Source organism: Panonychus citri, unplaced genomic scaffold (assembly GCF_014898815.1).
Source record: "Panonychus citri isolate SS breed McGregor unplaced genomic scaffold, ASM1489881v1 Contig00134, whole genome shotgun sequence".
Classification (NCBI taxonomy): domain Eukaryota; kingdom Metazoa; phylum Arthropoda; class Arachnida; order Trombidiformes; family Tetranychidae; genus Panonychus; species Panonychus citri.
The window spans coordinates 1751133-1769885 of NW_026515539.1; the positions used below are offsets into that span (position 1 = coordinate 1751133).

An 18753-nucleotide genomic window follows, 5' to 3' on the forward strand; every position below is an offset into this window, starting at 1 on the left:
ATTGTTCGCCCAATCAAATCGATAGATGTCACTAGTAAATCGTCTTTCTTTTTTTCGTGTCGACATTTTTCTCTTACTTTTTTCTCTTTCTTGTTCAAATAAAAAGTGTTCAATGCGAAAGAGAGGAAAAGAGAGAGGGTTGTTCTTGAGTTGATTGTTTTGTTTATGTTGTTTGATTGGTGAATCTTACTAATTGTTGTAATTAATTTAGTTTTTAGATTAATTTTTTGTCTTTTATTTAATTTTCATAAGTAAATAATGTCTTCTTCTGAAGAGGTTTCTTGGATTTCTTGGTTTTGTGGTTTACGGGGCAATGAATTTTTCTGTGAAGTTGATGAGGATTATATTCAAGATAAATTTAACCTTACTGGATTATCTGACAGTGTACCACATTATAGACAAGCATTGGATATGATTCTTGACCTGGAACCGGACGATGAACTGGAAGATAATCCGAGTCACAGTGATGTCGTTGAACAAGCCGCTGAAATGTTATATGGTCTGATACATGCTCGTTACATTTTAACCAATCGTGGAATCGCCCTTATGATTGAGAAATATCAAAATGGTGAATTTTCAACATGTCCGAGAGTTTATTGCGAAAATCAGCAGCTTCTTCCAATTGGTAAGTTTTTTTCTTCTTCTACTTTCAATCAATTGTTTTTATATTATTGATAAGAACCGTAAAACTAATGTCATTCTTTATTCTTTTCTCTTTTTTCATTCTCCTATTTTTCTTTTATTTATATTTCAGGTTTGTCTGACATTCCCGGTGAAGCAATGGTCAAAGTGTATTGTCCAAAATGTAATGATGTGTATAATCCTAAATCAAGTCGTCACCAACACACCGATGGTGCTTATTTCGGCACTGGATTTCCTCATATGCTTTTTATGGTACACCCTGAATATCGACCTAAAAAACCAACATCCCAATTTGTCCCACGTTTATATGGCTTCAAGATACATCCACTGGCTTACCAATTACAACAGCAAGCAGCAGCTAATCATAAACCAATTAGACCAATTACTTATGCCAACAGTAACAAAAGGTAGAAAATTAATTAGAAACTAACTGATAGCCATAAGCCCAAAAAATAACAACAAAAAAACCTTATTCTTTCCTTCCCGTTCCCCACCAAATATCTCACAAGAATAAAGAATAAAAAGCCTAACTTGTCTTTATAATTTATCTTTTTACAAGAATTTTTTGTTCGCCTCTCCCTGTAAAAAAAAGAAGATGATTAACAAAGATCAGATGTAATGATGAATCGTTAATCAATCTCAAAAAAAGAGAAAATGAAAACACTGAGAGATGATTAATTGTGATCACTGAAAGACTTTTCTTTTAATAGAAACTGTTGAAAAAAAAACAGCTAATAGAAAGTGTAGATTATAATCACAGAGGAACGTAATTATCATTTTGCTTCACAATTAATCGGTTAAATTGTCATCGTCGATGAGAAAATGTTGATCAAGTGAAACTCATGGTGGTAAATTGTTTTCTCTTCTTCTCTGTTTGTTGTTTCCATTAATTTCCCTTCTCATGGATATGTAAGTTTGTTGATCAGTTTTTATTGATGACTATTTGCCGATCCGTTGAACAACCCATTCTTGTTGACAAAGAGGACATCGATTATTTTGTTGTACCCAAAGTGACATACAACAATTATGAAATGAGTGATTACATTCACCCCAAACAGCAACACAATCATCTTGTTTATTATCAGCTTGACATCGGAGACAAGCATCCATCAGGATAACCCGACAAATAGCACAGGTATCAGAGACTACATCCCATGACCACATGGCAACTGCATTCCATTTTTTCAGGGTAAACAATTTATTTGAATTACCACCGCCATTATTATTGTTGTTGTTGTTGTTAATATTTAGATTATTATTATTATTGTTATTATTTAGATTGTTGTTGTTATTGTTGTTATTATTGTTATTGTTATTATTACCACCATCCGGGGAATCTTGACCATCATTAGTTGCCATTGAATCTGAATAACCTCCATGTAAATTCATATTGTTATCCAAAATACTCATTTCTCATTAACTGATCACACAAACAAACAAAAAAGAGAAACAAAAACAAAAGAGAAAATTTTAACAAAAATCGTTCAATTAAAACTCATAATATGTTAACAATTTTATGTTCAGAAAACTACTTTTTCTCATCAAATTTTCTAATTAAAATACTTGGAGTTTATTCACAATAATTAAACAAAGAAACAAAGAGAATTAAAATCAAAACAATTTAAAAGGACAATCAACTTAAGTTGAATGAAGTCAAACTCAGAATGACAACAAGATAAAGTGAATCGGTCCAACTTTTTTCTATTCCAACAGATGGCGTTACCAGTATTCTTTTTTTCGAAATTAATTTTTTTCCATTTTTGATTAATTTAGATTCTAATTAATTAGTGTTTCTTTTTAATGTGAATTTTAATGGCGTTTGTTAAGAGTTTAAATCTTTTTGAAATTATGAGAGTTCTTTGATTTTCTTGGTGTGTTTATGGTTCTCTTTGAGTTGTGTGTTTAATTTCTTGTTGATTCTTTTTTCATCTATACAATTTAATGGACAGAATTTTGATTAATTGATTGAGCTTTTGGAAGAATTGAAATTAGTCTTAATATGGTTGAATTGTGATTCTTTTTTTTTTACTTTTCTTCATTGTTCTTGTCTTTATTGGCACTCACTGGAATCAATATGTAACCAAAATACTTTCAAGTGAAATCGTCATAAATATTTAGCTCATTTCTTTTTGGTTTGATATTAGTTTTCTTAGTTAACAGTTGATTGAACCATGAAATTGAACAGCCATTAATTGGATTCATGGGAGTGATATGGTTGTCACAGTTCTCATCAGTGATTTATATACATTTTCATCTTTAAATGAGAGAGAGAGAGCGAGAATGTAAAATATTATTCGATCATGTTCACCCAAAGACCTGCAGTTGAAAATCCAAAGGAAAAGATATAACCAGGAAGAAGATGCTAACAAGACGATGGTGGAAAAGAATCAAGAATAAGTCTCACCAATGGAACATAGAATTTATCAAAATAACAATTTCCTTCCTTCCTTCCGTCTAACCTTCCATCTTTAACCTCTAAACCATATTCCTTATTATTCTAATAGATCGATCTCATCATCATCCGTATCGTTCATCATTCATCCGTTAATAATGAGCTTTTTTCAAGATTCCACTTATGGACCAATTAACTCACTTTGTCCAGAGTAAAACAAAAAGATTAGGCCACAAAGTCCAGCAAAGGAAAACACGGAAAGACGAAGACAGAAAGAGAGAGAGACCTCACATTAAGGAGGAAAAAGATATATTAATATTTTTCATCAATTCTGTTTCCTTTTTCTTTTCTTCCTTCTTTGATGAGGTTGATAATGACTTTTTCACACCTTAATAGATTACATCAAGACAGAATGTATCCTAAGAGGAAGATGAGAGAGAGAGAAAAGAAACTGTCATCAACCTCGAAGATGAAGGGAAAAAAAGTTCTATGAAACTAACAGTTTTTTCCTCCTCCTTTTTTTATCTTCTTCTATCTTCCACCTTCTCTCTCATCATCATCATCATCATTATTCTAGTGACTCTTGACCCTCTGTCGTTCTCTATGATAATATTGTCATTGCATAAAATCAACTTCCTGTGACATGAATTATCTTCCTCATCTCATCCTCTTCTGATGAAGAAGTCAAGATAATGTGACATCTTTTCATCTGAAATTCTGTTTGACAAACTTTTCTTTTCTTCCTCTTACAAAACTAACAAATTAAAACTAAATAATTTACTCTTAATTTGTTCAACAATTAACCTGATGGAAGAAAAATTTCAGCAACAAATAACAAAATCTCATAAGTAGTAACAATAACACAAACGCTCGTTTACAACTCAACTAATTGTCATTGTGATCAATTAAATGTCACAGAACAAAACTAAACAATTGATTACAATTAAAAATGAATCTCCTGATTAGATAATTTCAATGCCAATCAAGCAAAGCTATTTACAATTGCGTGACTGCTTTTAAAGGAAAAGTGGTAAAAACAACATAACCGGACCACAGTTAGTTGATTGTCAATAATCAACATTAAACAACAGTTAATAATGTATATTGATTGTTGTTATAAATATTTTGTTCCTACTCTATTATAATCAACTCAAGTCTCGGTTGGCCAACTTTTCAAATGATCAATAACCCATAGGATGAAGCAAAGGAACAGTTTCAAGCCAAAGATCATATCATCATTTTGAAAAAAAGAAGAGAAAAACTTGAACCAAATCTCGAGGGACTCATCTTTTATCTTCCACATCATCCTCATCTTCATCCTTCTCTCTCTCTCTCTCTCTCTCTTTCTGATGATTATTATCATCATGAAATAATACGAATCCCTGTAAACTCTTGGGTACAAACAACAACAAAGACACAAAAAGATGCTCATGATAACATCCAATGTTTTTTTCCATTTACAACTAATCATCATATTCAATTGGGAAAAAAAAGATGATTATGATCATAATAATGTTAACACTTAGTACTGATTATCAACAATTTACTTTTCATCACCAGAAAATACAAAATAATAACGCAAATGAATCAATCTATTGATATTATGAAACAAGTAAAGTTGTCAAATTTTCAAATGTAATCGTTTTTAAAGTAACTTATCAAATTGTAACTAAACACAATTAAATAACGTAAGTAACAAATGGATATATTAAATTTAGTTAACAATTAGATTATAATTGTTTCTACTCTTTGGATAAAAATTTACAATTCAATCGTAAAGTTAACTATTTAAATATTAATGGAAAATGCAAAAGTTTCAATGAAATGATTACTCTGATTAAGGAAGTAAAAGATTTCCCATTGAAATTCATTGAACCGATTAAACAGTGAGAGAGACATTGATAGTTATCCATTCATAAAGAGAGATCCACTTACCCACCGCCATCAACTACCCACCGCTCAGTTCCCACCTCCCACCTCAAAGTGTAAACGTAAAAACAATGGCGATTGAATCAATATAAATAATTAAAGAGATGAGTTAACAATTTGACAAGTTTCACTACAATTTACTGATCCCAAATCATGGAGAGAAACAATTTAATGTCCATTAGTAAATTGTTGCTGTTGATACAACAATATGATTACATTATCACAACAATCAAATGATATCAATCAATGCGAAATATAGTTAATCATGTTTACCTTTTCTTTGATTCTAGTAATTGGATTAACCAAATGGATCAATGGTTATAATTGTTGTTGTTTTCTCTGATTATTATTTATACTCATCTGACCTCATTTTGATCATTATGATTATCATCTTGATTATGATTAAGATGATTAAGATTATTCTGTGTGGCCAATTAAAGTTTTCTTCTTCTATCCTATCAAACTCCTTAATCCTAACCTACTAATCTTCAATCATCTTAATCATTGTAAGTTAATTCGAGTTGACAGTTAACCTCTTATCTTCATCTCTCCTTAACCTTTACACTGGAAATTGTTTTTTCTTCAACAATAAATTAATTGTTCAAATCACTTTAATTTGGTGAAAAAGTTTTTCTAAACAAAATTGTTGAACCTTTTTGATCAATGTCAAACTACAACAATGGAAAACATGATTAAATTAGATTGGCTGATGATTTAAATTGATTTGAAAAGTATAACAACATGATGATGATGAAAAAATCGTCATCAAATTTGATCAGAATCAATAAATTGCTTTTCAGCCTTTGAACATGTCAGATAGGAAAAGGGAATGGAACGAGATGATTTTCGAAAAATGAGAATTCGAGAAAAGAAATTGAATTGTGAACATGAGAATTCATGGAAATTCAGGAGAAAGATTCAAGCAGAATCTATACTCATTCTCTGTGGAATATCAACTCTCATCTTGAGAGAGAAAAGAGAGAGAGAGAGATAGAGAGAGAGAGAGAAGAAAAATAGAAAGAGAAAAAGAAGGAGAAAAAGGCGGATAGAAGAAGAGATTATTTATCTTCCACTCGAAGGCGGGTTTGTCTTCTCTCATTGGTTATCATTGGGAATTCGAGGCGGATACAAAGTGATGAAGATGAAGATGAAGATGATGAGATTTTGCTTGAAGAAAGAAAGAAAGAGAAAGAGAGATAATAAAATCGAAAAAAAAAATTCGTTTTTCATGATTCTCTCCATGAGTTCATATTCTCAATGAGTTTGAATCTTTTCTTCTGTGCGACATTCAAATGATTATCATTATTATCTCACATTGACGATAAATCAAATCAATAATCATCTCCATCATCATCATCATCATTATCATTATCATCGCCATTTTGTTTTGATAATCAAAAGTTAATCAAATTTTTCTGGTTCTGTTTAAATGTTAACAATTCAACCTAAGAGTTGATTGGATGCGTTTCAATCTTGATATTCAGTTAATCACTTTATAAATAACCGTTAATTGCTACTTATAAATATATCAGTTAATTATCATGATAATCAGCAAGTGAATTAACTTATTTGTATGATTAAATCACCAATATAATTAACTAATTAACGGACTAGTGTTTGTGTTGTTTTTTTTATGTTTATCTATTCAACATTATCATCAACATTATCAGCGTTGATTATCAATCAATTGGCAATTGATTAACAAATAACAACAATTAGTTGATTGAAAATTTATCTATAATCCAAAGGAATATGTTAATTGATCATCTTCATCATCTTCTTCCTCTGGTTATCATCACCATGAAAATCATGTTATAGATTTTGAATCAATCTTGAATTTTTTTTTTGAAAAATTCTGGTTCAAGAATCAAAGTGAAATCATGATTAGTGATTACAATCAAGGAATTGAATTAAGTTGAAATTGTAAACCCGTAAAAACTGTTTGTGCAATACAATGGAGCTTAACAACAACAATTAGTTAATTGTCGACAGACCAACAACAATAGTTTTATCATTAATCTGATTTTTTGTGATCTTTTCTTTAAGTGTTACATTTACATTTCTTTCGTGATTTTGTCAATCTAATTGTAATCAATTAATCAACATGTTAGTGCCCGCGGATTCATTGGTAACACCTAAATTGTTGTACCATCTAAATAAGTACTGTGCCGAAAGGGTTAGTTATCGAAGAGGACAAATCGCCAAAACAATTAGGGAAATTGTCAAGATCGTTCAAGATGTTTTGAAAGAGGTCGAAGTTCAAGAGCCTCGATTCATTTCCAGTTTAACTGAGTGTAATGGACACTACGATGGTGACCGACCCTTGACCCAATTAAAAGGTTAATATAATAGTTAATTGTTTCAATTTCGTTTTCCTTTGGTTTAAATCAATCTCATTTTAGGTGAACAATTAAATAACTTCAACTCTCATCTTCATCATGGGAAAGTGAATATGTCAATGACTGGGAAATTATTTTCTTTTGGAAAATTTCAAACTCAATTAACTGTGTCCAATCAATTAATTGATTCTGATTAAATTGTCGGACCAGAAAAAAAGTCACTTGAGTTAATCTAATCAATTCTGAGATCTGATTATAAACCATAATTGTAATTAACCATGAAAAGTGTAACAAATTGACCCTTTTGATTGTGATCAAATCATCAATTCTGTGTGAAATTCACTCGTCATGACAATCAATTGTTTTATACTGAAAATTTTTAGTATTTTAGTTAATTGTTATCACTATGATCAACATTTGTAGCAGTAATTTATTTTTAAAGTCCCTTGAGGTAACTAAACAGTAATAACTTTGTACTTATTGATACTAATCAATAACTAACTAACCAACCAAGCTAATCGTTGATCATCTCAAACAATCATAAATCACTTTGTTTGTAAAACCAGAAGCAGATTAACAACAATCAAGGTTATTACAAATGATGATTATCTTTTGATAATCAAGGTAAATCAGGTGATGAGAGTTGAAGAAAAAGTAAAAGTAGAAAATGAGATTGATGTAAAATCCAAAGGGAAGGAAAAACAATAATAACATCCAATGAACCGGTTTCCATTTAGTTAATTGTGATATTTTTTTCTCTTTCTCTCTTTTATCTCCATCCTCATCTCCATCATGAATCAGGTCTTGAGGTTATCTCACCAAATGAATTTGAAGTTGTATTATATTTAAATCAAATGGGAGTGTTTAATTTTGTAGATGATGGATCTCTACCTGGATGCGCTGTCCTTAAGGTAATTATAAGTTATCATAACAATTTACTCATTGTTATTTGTTGTATTATCCAGATCAATAAAGGAACCACTTGATGTTGGATTAGAAGATGAGAAAGATTTTGTTTTGATTATCCTCTCCACCTCTGTTGTAGTGTTACAATTGCTTCCTCATCACTTTTGCTTTGGATTAAATGTCAAGATCTGTGATAATCAGGGTGATTTTCACTATTAGAATTGCAAAGAATTATAAATGTGAATTCTAAAAAAAAGTTAAGGTAACAATGAACCAGAAAACAAGAACACTAATTGTGATGATCAGCCTTCAATCTCCTTCCTTTGGTCGTTTTTGTTTACCACTGACTCTCTCCTCTTGTCTTCCCTCCTCAATCCTCCTGAGGCCTCATTGGCACGTGAAGTTGCACGTGTGATCATCGTCAATTGTTGTTGTATTAGTAATCACATATTAGGACAATTGAGTGAAAGGTTACATTTTTTTTGTTACCTAAAAGAAAAACAGAAAAAAAAAGGGAAACGGTTAATGTTTTCATTTGTTTCTAATTGTCGTTTTAATCATCAAATTAATCTCTTTCTGTTTTTTCTCAATCAACCAGATCATTGATTAATCTCTTGTATTTTTCTGATTAACTTATTACTTATTTCCTTCCTCGTCAATTCTAATTTGATTAAATATTAAAGTTAAGTGTTTCTCTTTTTTTTGGGTTAGGTTAAAAAGGTAACATAAATTGTTGGCTTCTTATACTTTCACTCCTAACAAACTATAATCATGTCATTATTAATTCAGTTGAGAAGATAAATTGAGATGAATAAGTGATGAGATCAATTTCAATATCTGAATTTGATTAAGGATCTTCTATAATGTAGTGTATTTATATTTACCTTTATTGATTTGGAGGAGAAAAATAATTACGACCAATTAATAATTAACTGTCTCTCTTTGTCTCTCCAAATGTTTTAGCTTTCCGATGGTAGGAAAAGATCAATGTCTCTATGGGTCGAATTCATAACTGCCAGTGGTTATCTTTCAGCAAGAAAGATTCGCTCAAGGTTCCAAACACTGGTAAGTTGATTAAATTGCAATTAAAAGAAAAAGAAAATGTTAATTAACCATTGGAAAAAAAAGAAATTAAATTTTACAATAGAATAGAAAAAAATTGAGATCGAATCCCAATGAGATCCGATATTCGATCAGCTGTTAATTTCCCTCCTTCGGAAAGAGACAAAGGATTAGTTAATTGTTTCTATTTCTTTTTTGTTTGATTAATTACCATTTTTACTATGATTAATTTATTGTTCTTAACTTGAGTGATTACAATGGTTAATGGTTGGAATATGTTGCCACCATTTTCGTTTGTTTATCGGTTTGAGAGACAAAACCAACGGGCGGATATTGGTTTTCTCTTTTTGTCAGATTAACTTAATTTTCTCTCGTCTTTTTTTTCTCTAATTATTTTTGTCTACCTTTTCCTGCCCTCTGATTGTTATCTTGATTCCAGGTAGCTCAAGCTTGTGATAAAAGTACCTATCGAGATATGGTTAAGATGATTGGAGATACTAGTGAAGTTAAACTTCGGATTAGAGAGCGTTATATTGTTCAGATTACTCCAGGTAAGATTTTCTCTTTTTCCTTTCTTTCCATTACTTATGGTTAATTAATTTTCCGACTTTACTATTATATGTTTTCTAATTTAGCTTTTCGGTGCAGTGGTCTTTGGCCTCGATCAGCTGCCCATTGGCCTTTACCCGCTTGTCCATGGCCACCTCCAAATATTGTTTCTGAGGTTAAAGCAGAAGGATTTGATTTACTTAGTAAAGAATGTGTTTCACTTCAGGTGATTAATTTTATTTCTTATTCTAATTTAAAACTTTAAATATTGTAAACAATTGAATCTTTGTAATAATATTTTCTCTTCAATTAACAGGGTAAACAAAGCTCAATGGAAGGTGATGCTTGGGTTTTGAGTTTTGTGGAAGCCGAGAATCGATTATTGCAGGTTTGTTAATCAAACTAATTAACCACATTTCAACCTTAAATATATTCCCATCAACCACCATCATCATCTCCTCCTCCTCTTTAACTGTCAAAACAACCAAACCGCCCAACAATTAGACTCAATTAAATATATATCATGTGAATATGATTAATTTTAATCATTTTGTTGCAATTTAGTCGATCCCAGACTCGAGACAAGAATACATAATCAGTCTAATTTGAGTAATCATCAAACTAACAACAGTAGAAATACACACAATTTACCAATGTAGTTTGTATGAGTAACCCTTAGAAACGATTATATTAATTTGTCCAGAGTGATCAACAAAAAACAAAGAAATCATTTGATCATTAACAAAAAAAAATGACCGAAAAACAATCAACTCCTCATCGTATCAATCAAAATCATAGTATTAGATACAAATGATATGATAAAGATATTAATTTCTCCATCCTAATTAACTAATTCAATGTTTAAATTTCATTTTTCTAATCATAAATGTATATTTATCTTTCTATTCTTACAGGGTGGATGTCGGAAAAAATGTTTATCCATATTAAAAACACTGAGAGATCGTCATCTCGATCTACCTGGTCAACCAATTACATCTTATCATCTAAAATCTTTGGTTCTTTATGAATGTGAAAAACATCCTCGTGAAATTGAATGGGATGAATCGTGTATAGGTGATAGAATCAACGGAATATTATTACAATTAATTTCTTGTTTACAATGTCGTCGATGTCCACACTATTTCCTACCTAATCTTGATCTTTTCCGAGGAAAAGCTCAAAGGTAATTAAATCAACTAATCAACTGTAAAGTCTTTTTAATCTTGATAATTTCAATCAGTAACAAGCAAAAGACGATATAATCTCGAGGTTAAATTTTATTCCTCCAATGATCAAATGACAAGGGATTAATTTTTCTTTTAATTCTAATCATTTATTTCATCATCAATAGTAATATAAATAAGTTATTATTACTACATTAGATTTGGTTAATCGTCAATTTTGATTCAATCAAATTAAAAAAACATTGACAACTAATTTAATGTTTTAATAGTCAAACAAATTAAGACTTTAAAAAGATCTTGATTAATATCTTTTGCTTTTTTACTTCAAAATCAATTGATTGTTATCAGTTTTACTTTTTGATTTAGATTTTCTAAACTTAATTGATACTTAATTTCTGTTCATTTACTTTTAATTGTTCAACTATTTATAACTACATAATAGTTATTACCAGTTAATTGTTCATACAATGATTAAGATCAATAACTTTTCCCTCTCTCTCTCTTGTTGATTGTTTACATTTTCTTGGTTCATTTACAGTTTCATGGTTGATTATTTAAACTATAATTATCATCATTATATTGTTAATTGTTACCTCAAAATAATAATAAGTGTTAGCAAAATGAGAGTATATGTTCATTAGTCTTTTGATTGACAATCAAAAAGTAGACAATCACAATTTAAAAGGCAAGAGAACAAAAATTCTGGTGATAGATTGCAAACTATTTTTAAATTACATGTTTACAATCAATTCTGATTCACTATTAACTTAAATCTCTGTTTTATTTTCCCATTTGACAGGTTCCTATGTAATGATTATTATCATGATGATTATAATTGTTACACTTAAATACTTGTCTCGGTTAACTGATTACCGTTTACTCAATGTTGATACACACACAATAAGTGGTAACAATATAATAATATCAATGATAATAATAATCGCAGAGAATTGAATTCATTTTTTTTTCTTTCCACTATCACCTTAATCATTCAACCATAATCACTATTTAAACCAGAACCTTAATCAGACAATCAACCTTTTAACAACAATCAAGTGAAATATTAATAACAAACACTAGGTTAGTAAATACAATCAGACTAATCAACCTTTTTTTTTCATTACATAATCAGTGAATTATTGTAAGTCCTTTATCATTATTATAACTACTATTATCTTGATATCATATTATTCAACATAATTGTAATTAATTTTCATTGAAAACAATATGATTATAATGAATACCCAACCTTTTACAGATCAATCAAATTAATCATCATCATCATTAAGGATTTTTTTTTCTTATCCACATGAATTTAATTATCTTACTTGAATTGATACCTACCTGTTGACTTGTGGGTAAATAATTAGTGAATTATATTATTAATTGATTACATTAGAGAAGCAATTTAATCATTTTCCTTAAATTTAAATGATATTGAAAATGATTGTTCCCTAATTATCATTATTATCATATATCGATAACCTCCTCCTCTTCCTCCCATTTACACTCTACATCTCCTCCTTCATTTCCCTCTCCTTGTTGATAATGATCTTGATCCTTTATCTTCATGATGATCATGATGATCCTTGACCACTCTCTAACCTATAGTACTGGTCATCATCTCGATCCATGGTAATAGTAATAAATATCAACCTAATTTCTGGTCATAAGTTTCAAATGATTTCAACTTATTGTGAACAATTCATTTGAAACTCAATTACAGGCTCGACGAACCAAGAGAAGTCATTGAGTTTTTTCATCCTCATCTTTGTCTTCCTCATCATCTCTATTATCTTTACAATAACAATATAATATAAGGTTTACGTTGATATTTATCTTGCTGTTGATGTTTAATCATCAATCCTTAGTTATTTGAAATGATTCACAATTCCCTTTACTCATTAACTATTAGCTGATAACTGTAATAATAGTAATCAACCTTTCCCATTAGTTTAATGAAAAAAACAAAACTGACCATCAATTAGTTTTCCTCATGTGTTTATATATATATTTAAATAACATATTAAACCGCTGACCAGTATCATGATCCTCTCGTGTTACTGCCAAGGCTCATGAGAAATGTTGATTTCATTGAATAATAATCTCGTTCTGATTAGTTTTATTTGTACTATCATTTACTTGATGAATTACATTGAATCATTTCAATTTAATATGTTGAATTTTCATCTATTACATTTGTTTTCACATGATTGTCACTCCTCAAGATTAAAGGGATGATAATGTGTAAGAATCATTCAGTAGGAATTATGTCACACCCAATCTTCATGATGATGTTGTTAAGAATGGTGATGATGATGTAGATGATGAGGATGAGGATGAGGATGAGAATGATGTAGATAATTATGAAGATAAATAAAGATGAGACTGCGTAAGCTTCGCGTGAATACATTTTCCAATGTAAACAATGCAACTCCACCTTCTTCATCTCCTCCCACTTTCTTCATCTTCCACCATGAAACCTCCTTCTCCCACCGCCATCATCTTCATCTTCCTCATCAACATTTTATCTTCATCATCATCTTTGACTCTGTTTTCTTTACTCCCTCTAATTGTGACAAATTTGATTGAAATATCATCATAAAAATTGTCATCCTTACAATTTACAAAAAAAAACTCTCAGATTAAGATAATGTCAAAAATTAATATCCAACCGTAAACATTTCAATTGATTGATAATTAAACGATCAAAGTGATGGTTAAATTAATTGATTGAAATACTATTAATTGCAAATCAAATGCTTACTAATCATATTAATCGGTGAGTTAGCGACAATTATATTAAATCCGATGATCTGAGAGAGAGGATTAAAAAGACTATCTAACTAATGATTATGACGAATATGATTGAAAATTGATTAATATCTTACCTTTGGATGTTTAGGGAAAAATTGATTATCTAAAGTTGAGATTAAGATTAGTGGAATTGTAATCTTATCCATGGTCCATGATTCTCTCACTAATTTTTATCATCTTCATCTTTTTTTTTATCTTCCAGTCATTTGGAAACTGCAGCCAAACAAACATGGCGTCTTACCCGTGAGCTTTTAACTAATCCAAGATCATTTGATAAACTGTAAACTGGACAATTATACTCAACGAAAAGGATTAAGGAGATGATGACCAATTAAATCCTTCACCTGGAGACAACTGACCATTCGTGAATTTGGTTAACTGTTAATCATCTGACTCAACTAATACAATTGATTACGTAAATTACGAGCAAGAAATGAAAGGCAACTGTAAATTAACCTAATGATCAAAAAGAAAAGGATTAAGGATTAAGACAATATTATGGTAATTAATTGTTACCCAGATGAAAAGAAACTAATTAACCCGCCATTTTTAATCCAATCCATTTGACACATCAAAGTTTTATCTCTCTCTCTCATTTACCTTTCATTTCTGTTTCCACTGTAATCATAATCAAACCATAACTTTAATTAACTCCCACAATTAATTACTTCCCAATATCTCATTATCATCTATGTGTATTATAAATGATTACAATTTGATGAATTTGTTTACTAAATCAAATTGTATAGCTCATTATTATATATATAAAATACAATAATGATAACAACTCAATCAACTGTGTTTAAATTAATTGTTTAAATCTGATTGTCCCAAAAAATGGTAACTCTCCTCAATGATACAAATCATTTCACATTATCTGTTAACAATTAACAAAATTAAGATTAACTCTTGATTATTTTGATATCACCATGAAAGATTATGATGATTGAAATGATGATCGTTATCATTTCCTTTTCCTCCTCCATCTATTACAATAACAATCAAGTTAACCAATTGATTTGCACAATAATAGATTAGATTTGATTAGTGTTAACATTGGAAAACAAGATTCTTACAATAGACCATCAGCTCAATGAAGATAATTAGATTATCATCATCATCATCTTCATCTTCATCTTCATCCTTGATTATTATCAAAATGATGAAAAGTGATATTGGTTTTGTTATGAAATAAACATGTTGATGCCAATGAGATGAAATCAACTAAATTGTGATAAGGTTTTTAATCGTAATCTAATAATATTGAAGCTTACATTTGATTCACAATCAATTTAATCATAAATTCACTTTCATTGTTGTCACCATTAATTTTTTCATAAATCAAATGATAATTTAGTTTGAATCCATTATGAAGATCAATGAATGATGATAATGATGAAGATGATGTTCACATTTAAAAGGTTTTATTGGTTAATGTATTTATGTTAACGATGAATGAATTTTGTAGTTAATTAGTTGACAACAATTAAGTAACAATTTCCTTTAGGACAGTTAAATCAACATCTTTCCATGGTAATTATTTCCGTTACTATTAATATAATTGATAGAAACATTTATGATCTTGTTGCTTAATTATTTTATAACTTACAACCATAATTAACAATAATTAAAAACGTAAAAATTAACATAAATCAACTTGATGTGTGGAAACATATTAAACAATTAACTAAATCATCTTGAAAAAGTGAATCAATTACACTTATGAGATTTTGTTCAAATCAATGTCTCTCCTTATGTATTAACTTTACATCCTTTCATTTGACTTTTTATTGTTGGTTAATTGTGAATGATTAAGTTCAGCTTTTTATCAGTATTGGTGATCAGTTGATTGCAAATTCAGCTTGAATTACCTCCATGAAAGTCTCAGAAAGGTAACCCACAGAGATGATGAAATATTACTTATTTATATTACCCTGGTGAAGCTACTCTATCTTCATCATCTTCATCATCTTCATCATCTTTATCTTCATCAATTAACTTTTCTATTTTCAAAATGATTTATGTGAACAGGATGATGATGTTTGAGTAGATTGACTTTAAATTGTTACCTTAATTTGGTCATTTGATGAAAACCCTATTTCTTTTTCCCCTGTTTGGTTAACCTTCATCTTTCATCATTTCCGTTTCCTTTTTCTTTTTTTTTCCTGAGTATGGTAATGAACTTTTTGTGACCTTATTTTATTCTGATTATTATTCATCTTTATCAAGTGATTAACCTTTAACCTTTTATAATCAAGCTTAATTGATTAATTGAAATAAATCAATTACATTGTATCATATCATCAACTCCTACTTATCATCATCATAAAAAACATGATGATGATGAAGATGATTATCATCTCTCTCTCATTCACGAGGCTCGTGTGTTTATGTATCAGTTATCTGAATGATGATGGAAAATGACCTGAGGCTATTTCCATCATCTTTTCATCCTCTTAATGAGCCTCTTATATTTTCATCTTGAAATAAATTAATTACAATCAAGGTTAATCATTGTAACAAAATCAATGAGCACAGAAAAATATTCACTAACTATTAATGTTAATCGTCATCGTAAATTGTCAAGACTGATTAGTAACTATTAATATCATTTTGTAATCAAAGTTATTCTTATTATTAAACTGTTGATTAGTTTGATATCACCTTAATTGTGATCAGTTTAATTGACAATCATAATTACAATTTAACCTTAATCACAATAAAACAGGTAAAATGACAAACTATATTTCTAATTGTATGTTGTCATTTAATTACAATCACTGTTGTTTGGTGATTTGTTTTACTTTATGATATTTGAGATGTTGATTGTTTATGTTAATTGTGATGATAGTGGTGATTATGATGATGATTAACTTAAAGACATTACAATAATCAATCATGATTAACTTGGTAACAATGTGACAAGGATTAATGTAAAGTCAAGTCTTTGGGATGTTAAAACATTTGACTAACTAATTTGTTGATTGATTAGTTTTCTTAAATCAATTTTAATCTCAACCCAACAACAATTAACCAAAAAAAAACAATAATCTAAATTCAATGGATCAATTTTTCCTCAACAATTTAATGAGAATCCATAAGAATCAAAAATATGGAAACAAATTGTTCATCCAATGATATTAATCTACAATTGATTAATTGTTCATTTTAAATCCAATAGAAAACAAATAAATTAGTTAATCTGCTTATCATTGATATTCACATAACATTAGATTGAGACAAAATGATCAATTTAATACGAAAGATAAACTCAACTTGCAATTGAATTATCGATGAAATTATGTAACAATTAAATGATCGCTAAATTGTCACAATATTTTACCTTCTATTGTCATCGATAAGTTGATTGTTGATTAGTTTGCATGATTATTGTTGTTGTTTTGAGTTTTCTTGTCAATCGTTAATCTAATAGCTTTTTACTTTCTCTCTCTCTCTCTCTCTCTCTCTCCCTCCCTCCCTCTCTCATCTTAAAAGTTAATCTTCACATAAAAGCTTCTTAATCCGCTTATCGTGTAAACTACAGACTCTCTTCCTTGATCATCTTCACTTCTCATCATCATCACCATCATCTGACACTCCCAATGTATTAATACATTGTTATCATCAAATGTATCATCATCATTATCATCATCGACTCCATGTTATGGGTTAGTAAGGATAAGAAAAGAGAACACGAGAAATGATGACTAACAATAGGAAAAGAATAGAACAAAAAAAAATTGAATTATTCGAACATCAATTTTTTAAATTTATCGAAAAGACGATCAACTTAATCAGGATGATCAACTTGATCAATTTCCACATTTCCATCGAATCGAAATCATTGATTTAAATCGGTCTCTCATTAAGTCTTTTCTTCATAATTGATTATCCTCATCACTTAATGATTCTTGTAGTTATATCATAATGATTACATGTGAGATATGGGAAACAATTATTTCATTAATACAGAGAGAGAGAGAGAGAGAGAGAGAGAGAGAGAGAGAGAGAGAGAGAGAGAGAGAGAGAGAGAGAGAGAGAGAGAGAGAGAGAGAGAGAGAGAGAGAGAGAGAGAGAGAGTTCCATGTTTAATGATTGTGATTGTGTCATCAAATTGATATTGATAAGGTCATCAATCGATGAAGGTCAAAAGGGAATATAATATAAGTTGAATGGTCTATTAGAGGTTTATCTTTGGCTTAAGAATATAGAGAAATCAAGTGATGGAATTAAAGAGGAAGTAGAAAGGATGAGGATGATTTTCACGGAGAAGTGAAAGAAACAAATATGTCGGATGAAGGTTATTTTCCAATGAATGAAAACCATTAGAGATGAAGAAGAAGATGATGATGATGATCCTTTTTTTTTCTTCTTTTCGATTCCCAATAGAAGACAAGTAACATTCATCTCTCACCTTTATTTGAATCCAAGTGAACATTTTATTCAGTCGATGCTCATTTGTTTTATTCTCTTCATCATCTTCCCATTTTGATATTCTCTCGGATTCTCTTTCTCTCTTCGCTCTTTGTTTCCCATCGAACTGGTAAATGGCTTAAACACGCTTCACTCGTTTTTCCCGTTATTTTCCACCCTCTTCAATCTTCATCATCCTCATCTTTCTCTTCCTCATCATCATCCAGCTTCCACTGTTCATTTCTACTCCTCGATATTATTATCAAACATCATCATCATCATTTGAGTGCATAATCATTGATGGTTAAAAGAGGAACCAGTAACCTTTTAGTATCATTTATGGACATGAATCACACTCGATGAGCCACAGGTAGTAAAACAGTTATGCAAGAGAGAAAGAGAGAGAGAGAAGATAAAATCACGGAAGATGATGAAAAATCATCTGCATCATTCTCATCATCAATAACAACATCTCACATTGAAAACATCAAGAAAATAATGTTACATTTTGCTTGTGGTC

At 29.8% G+C, this 18753-nt stretch overlaps 3 protein-coding genes across 3 annotated transcripts; 2 read left to right on the forward strand and 1 right to left on the reverse strand.

Annotated features, from left to right (window-relative positions):
• The first annotated feature begins 102 nt into the window (after positions 1 to 102).
• On the forward strand, positions 103 to 1185 carry LOC128391418 (casein kinase II subunit beta). The gene is made up of 2 exons (XM_053351306.1): positions 103 to 625; positions 755 to 1185. Exons 1-2 carry the CDS (start codon positions 259 to 261, stop codon positions 1051 to 1053), a joined length of 666 nt encoding a protein of 221 aa, XP_053207281.1. The 5' UTR covers positions 103 to 258; the 3' UTR covers positions 1054 to 1185.
• A 135-nt stretch (positions 1186 to 1320) lies between these two features.
• Positions 1321 to 2301, reverse strand: LOC128391419 (RING-box protein 2-like). The gene has a single exon (XM_053351307.1). The coding sequence runs from the start codon at positions 2050 to 2052 to the stop codon at positions 1582 to 1584; it is 471 nt and encodes a 156-aa protein (XP_053207282.1). The 5' UTR covers positions 2053 to 2301; the 3' UTR covers positions 1321 to 1581.
• A 3900-nt stretch (positions 2302 to 6201) lies between these two features.
• LOC128391152 (protein mab-21-like 2) lies at positions 6202 to 14612 on the forward strand. Its single transcript, XM_053350998.1, has 8 exons — positions 6202 to 7302; positions 8104 to 8213; positions 9172 to 9273; positions 9710 to 9821; positions 9906 to 10045; positions 10136 to 10207; positions 10734 to 11002; positions 14023 to 14612. The coding sequence occupies exons 1-8, from the start codon at positions 7068 to 7070 to the stop codon at positions 14102 to 14104; spliced, it is 1122 nt and encodes a 373-aa protein (XP_053206973.1). The 5' UTR covers positions 6202 to 7067; the 3' UTR covers positions 14105 to 14612.
• The last annotated feature ends 4141 nt before the right edge of the window (positions 14613 to 18753 follow it).